The sequence below is a fragment of the Ylistrum balloti genome, unplaced genomic scaffold (genome assembly GCF_031769215.1).
Source record: "Ylistrum balloti isolate Yb309-2 unplaced genomic scaffold, AGI_CSIRO_Ybal_v1 Utg370104, whole genome shotgun sequence".
Taxonomy (NCBI): domain Eukaryota; kingdom Metazoa; phylum Mollusca; class Bivalvia; order Pectinida; family Pectinidae; genus Ylistrum; species Ylistrum balloti.
Window position 1 is genome coordinate 962,002 of NW_026782129.1, and position 5,666 is coordinate 967,667.

At 36.5% G+C, this 5,666-nt stretch overlaps 1 protein-coding gene across 1 annotated transcript; it reads right to left on the reverse strand.

The window, feature by feature from the left end:
* Positions 1-2,015: 2,015 nt before the first annotated feature.
* Positions 2,016-3,294, reverse strand: LOC132550133 (uncharacterized). Its single transcript, XM_060214150.1, has 2 exons — positions 3,177-3,294; positions 2,016-2,848 (listed from the first exon to the last, which is right to left on the reverse strand). Exons 1-2 carry the CDS (start codon positions 3,292-3,294, stop codon positions 2,016-2,018), a joined length of 951 nt encoding a protein of 316 aa, XP_060070133.1.
* Between the last annotated feature and the right edge of the window lie 2,372 nt (positions 3,295-5,666).

A 5,666-nucleotide genomic window follows, 5' to 3' on the forward strand; every position in this document is an offset into this window, starting at 1 on the left:
TCACTTAATGTATCAGCTGTACTTCTAGCTCAACAACATGTCATGATCACATACTACAAATTGGTTATGTCATAGATTTTTTAATTAATCAACACCGATTTCAATACACAAGCTGCATATAACATATAATTCTTGCTAATACAGTATTGATATGAAAATACAACATTGATATGAAAATAGAATATATATAATCACAAAACTATACCAAAGTGACCTCATGACAATCACATCACACCATCCACCTGTTGGTGCATCAACAGTGTAGACAACACATCTTTACCACAACGATATATACTTCTCTTTAGTTTACATAGCTTTGTCAGTTCCTTACCATCTCGTACACAACGGACGCCAGTGCTAGTCGGTCCAAACTGGTCATTTGTCGGATCAGAAGGAGATCATGTAATCATCGAAATGTCACACTCTAATATTTTATTTATTAGCTCACCTGGCCCAAAGGGCCCGTCCGTCTGGCGTCCGTCAACTTTTCATTTAAACAACTTCTTCTGAAATACCGAAAGGCGTAGAGTTATCATATTTGGCTGGAAGGTTCCTTTGATGAAGAAGCCAAACAAAGTTTGCAAAAAGAAATTACCTTGACCCATAATCAAGGTGACAGAGGTCAAACGTATTAAAACATTTAAACGACTTCTTCCAAAATACCAGAAGGCCTAGAATCATTATATTTGGCTAGAAGGTTCCTCTGATAAAGCCCAACAAAGTTTGCAAAAAGAAATGACCTTGACCCATAATTAAGGTCACGGAGGTCAAATGTGTTAAACGTGGAACATATGCACAGATATAGTAATGTTGGTCATAACGATCCAGATGAGCGATACAGGCCCTCTGGACCGCTTGTTGGCTGTGTTATAAGAACTGTAACTAAGTTGAAAATGTATATTGTATCCTTTGCAATCAGTGCTCCGATCACGTGATCAGATCACATGTACATGTAGTTTGAAAATCATGCGATGAAAAATATGCAAGTGTGTGTAACTAGACTTGAATATTCATGTAAATTAATAACATTCAAAACAATTGTTACTCTATACATTGAACTCCATGCAAGATGAAAGACGGGGTATTTGTTGTAAGTGAATAAATATCATACCGATTAAGAAACACGATAAATCATATAGACAATCATTACATTCATTCGTTTATTTGTGATCTTCGTGTAACAGGGTACATCTACATCGTTGTAAATGTCACATAATGGTAGCATATCAAACAGGCATGAATATGTATACAATGTAAAAAAATTTCAAACAAATCTGTTTAAACATCAGTTTGAATATACATGTAAAACCCCAGAAACAGCAGTCGTACACGTGATTTAAGCAGGGTTGATTATGTACAGGTCGTGAACTGTGACTAAAGACATTGATTCGCTGCTGCCATTCACTATTTCGTATATATAAGAGAAAAGTTTACTACAAAGAAATTTGCATCGAGCAATCTAATGAAAATGGCACATTGAAAAACATTGAAGATAATGCGTCATTGCGTGTTGTACACTTAGCTGGAATGCGATGAAAAATATCACTGCAAAATTTTGGTTTTGAAGCCGATGGATTGGGTACAATGCTAGTTGGAGTACAGGGGTTTGTCCCGAATGCCTAACCCAGCTATCTGTATAAATATATCATATATAACAAATACATGGACCGTGAGGTTGGTAATCCATGGCAAGCTCCTGTGTTGGGATTGGAGATGATCTCAGTACAAGCAGACTATCAACCTATGTTTGGAACATAACTCCGTTTACTTGTTTCCTGAATAGAATTGAAGATACGTTAATGTCTAGATTCAAAATGGTCCGTAACTGTTAAATAAATAGCTGGAAACATTTACTAAAGGTTTCTTTCTTTTAAAAAACCCCAGCATTAATGCATACATTTCCCCCGGGTCATACAATGTGAAATATGTGTAATATGGTTTATTCTTATACATTATGATTCGTGTGTGATTTTGTGTGATTTCAAGTCAATTGAAGGAAGTAGAAAAATAAGTCTTCAGACTATCGAGTTTGTTGATTTGTCCGACGTTGTTGGCGTGTACACCATTGGGGACAAAGGCACGCGGTTGTGACGGAGAAGAATGATGATAAATTTCAAGAATAAGAAAATACTAGAAACACATAAAATCGTTACTGAGAGAATGGAGTTGCGGTACCGAAGTTCAAGGTCAAAGTTTTCTGCAATCGACCCTGTAAGGGCTATTACGAGGACGATGTAAGGGCTGAACATGTATCTGGTGTAGTTGTCAAGTAGAATGTTCTCCGACAGGAACCACGAAATCACGAAAAATAACAGCATGCCGAGAACTGTGGTACAAGCGATGTCATTGGCTACTCCTCCACTGTAGTGCATCACCATGGCAACATTAAGGTGGGTCGCAACAGTGACCCAAGTGGCATAAAATGCTACTCCGTTCTGAAGGAAAAAACGTATGAACCATGCTTCCTTACCCGCGCCATCTTTAATCAAGACACTGAGGTTATTGTGTACTGCCCGACAGGAGATACCCAATATTACGTATAAGGTCAATGTCACTAAAATAATGTCCGCCAGGGCAATTTCTATATATTTCCGGTCAAACAATATCATCCAGGCAACGTTAAGTCCAAGATTCAGAATGTAAATGATATAGATTGCAGGAGGCATGACCGGAAGTTGATAGATGTAAATACCGCTGTCAGACTTCCGGCATATAGTAGAAAGTCCATATATAAGCCAAATGATTTGCCATATATAGATGAAAAACCATATGCTGAATGTCCAGCTGGCGGGGGTTATCTCCAGGTAGAAGTAATCAGACACGTCACCAGTACTACTCTCGTAGATACCTGTAATTCACAGAGAAAATTAAGGATTGAGTGCATGTTCTTCATGTTTTAGTTTATTACGATCTGGTTTATATCTAAAACATTTAATGAGGAGACAAAATAAAAGAAAACTTTGGCACATAATAAAACACTCAACTACATTTACAGCGTTTCTTTTATTTAACAAACTTCGATTAAAATCATCACGTGACTCTGTTCGATTGATCACCTGACTAAGTCAAATGATCACGTGCACGTGGCTAAAAACAATGTTTCAATTCTCTGAATGACTTTCCGAACATAGGTTTATGATAGGATGATAATGACTCTGTGGTCATATATTACTTACCAAGAGCTTTACCTTCACCTGATCCTAGGTAATTGAAGAAAAGCGTCACACCGAACACGAGGACAGAAATCAGGATTAATGAGATTCTGTAACCGCTGTGTCCGGAATCGGCAGCCATCTTCGATATCTGTTCAAAGTAGAAAAGTCAGCATATAAATTCACGTGTTATAGGAAGCACTTGAATTTAACGTCCTTTTGTGTCGGAACAACGTCGCTGAATGTTATACATGTACAGATAGACAAAGAAAAACTTCCTCTCTAGAATCTGTCTGACCGTGTCTCTCTTTATACCACTAGGTATAGATAGACAAAGAGAAAATTCCTCTCTAGAATCTGTCTGACCGTGTCTCCCTTTATACCACTAGGTATAGATAGACAAAGAAAAACTTCCTCTCTAGAATCTGTCTGACCGTGTCTCCCTTTATACCACTAGGTATAGATAGACAAAGAAAAACTTCCTCTCTAGAATCTGTCTGACCTTGTCTCCCTTGATACCACTAGGTATAGATAGACAAAGAAAAACTTCCTCTCTAGAATCTGTCTGACCGTGTCTCCCTTGATACCACTAGGTATAGATAGACAAAGAAAAACTTCCTCTCTAGAATCTGTTTGACCGTGTCTCCCTTTATACCACTAGGTATAGATAGACAAAGGAAAACTTCCTCTCTAGAATCTGTCTGACCTTGTCTCCCTTGATACCACTAGGTATAGATAGACAAAGAAAAACTTCCTCTCTAGAATCTGTCTGACCGTGTCTCCCTTGATACCACTAGGTATAGATAGACAAAGAAAAACTTCCTCTCTAGAATCTGTCTGACCGTGTCTCCCTTGATACCACTAGGTATAGATAGACAAAGAAAAACTTCCTCTCTAGAATCTGTTTGACCGTGTCTCCCTTTACCACTCGGTATCTATGATAAAATTTATTTCTATACCTCTGTACAAAAGTTAAAACATGCCCTTTACTTAGTTAATGTTAATCGAATGAACAACCCCCTCTGGTAATGTTGTATGGAGGACTGAGAATATTTTAGAATACAATATACGGTGTCTTAAGTGATGTACAAAATTATATACGACATTCCTTTTTAGGGTGATACCACGCACATTATACGATAAAATAATCAAAATATCTTGTTATCATTTGGTGTAGGATAGCATGAGCTCGACATTATATTTAGAATATAAATAATAATAAAAAAAAAACAGACATCATGTGAATTTTGCAATGATACACGCATTAAAATGTGAAAATATCAGTTTAGTTCTGTTTCTACGCTACATTTACTTTTAAAAGAAATGTTTATATCAAGGATACCTGTCGTAAGGTATATCCGCCAATAAGATGAAATTGTATAATGATTTGTGTTCTTCAAACTTTTTTTATCCTTTTTGGCAACAATATACTTAAATACTTTCAGTATTTGTCCCTTGTAAATTTAAACAACTATTCACTTTAATCTTACCTTAGTATAACTGCGCTGTTGGTTAGTATTGGCCTGACTGCACTCCAATCCAACCGTTTCCCTTCAAGTACAAGTTCAATATTTGCTAAAATGCCATATACCCACGTTGTATATATATTCACAAGCTAACACGTTACTCGAAACGTGACATTTCTTTAAAAATCAGTCGTAGTCACTGAACTGTGACAAACATCTTGTATAACAACTGTTAGCCGTTTCATAACCAGGACATACCTCCCATAATCAAAAAGTGTGGGAAATGTTACCACTGTCCACTGCACACCTAATTGGGTAGTTATGACGTAAAATGGACGTCATTTAATAAGATAGTAATAATGACCGTAGGTCAATGAATAGAACTGATTTAAATAACAATACAGTTAGGAGTTGTAAACTTATTTACCTTTGACACCGACTTACCCGTACCGTGAGACGACACCCTCTGTCCAGTTATTCATATACTGACCGTTCCACCAGTTTGTTTGACGGGCAATGTTACGTGTACGAATGTTTGTTATCTTTAAACACAAGAATTTGTTATCTTCATTACGTTAATGTTAAAACCTGTATCTGCGTAGATTGTGTATGTAAGATGTGTGCAGCGATATATATGACATATGTTGGGGCGGTCTGGCAAACACTTGTTCCATGTTGTGTAATCAGTCAATGTATCGGAAGAAAAATCATAGAAAATCGATATGTTGTCTTTACGGGAGAAAAAGCGTAATAATGTAAGTATGACTTTAAACAGGGTGTTTAGTAGTCTGGATAACCTGCCTAGTTACGGTCAGATTTTGATTACAATATTCTTCATCTAAATGAACAGATTTTATTCCACTTTTTAAGAATTTGCAGTCCTTTCCTGTCCATTCAGCACATTATAGAGAAACCTTTTTTGACATCTAATATCTACATGCCGTACATACAATAGTTATTATAATGTTAAAATAACAATGTTTGATTGATATTGATAGTCCGTATTTGATACTGGTCAGATGTTTATTAAAAATGTACTACAATTGAT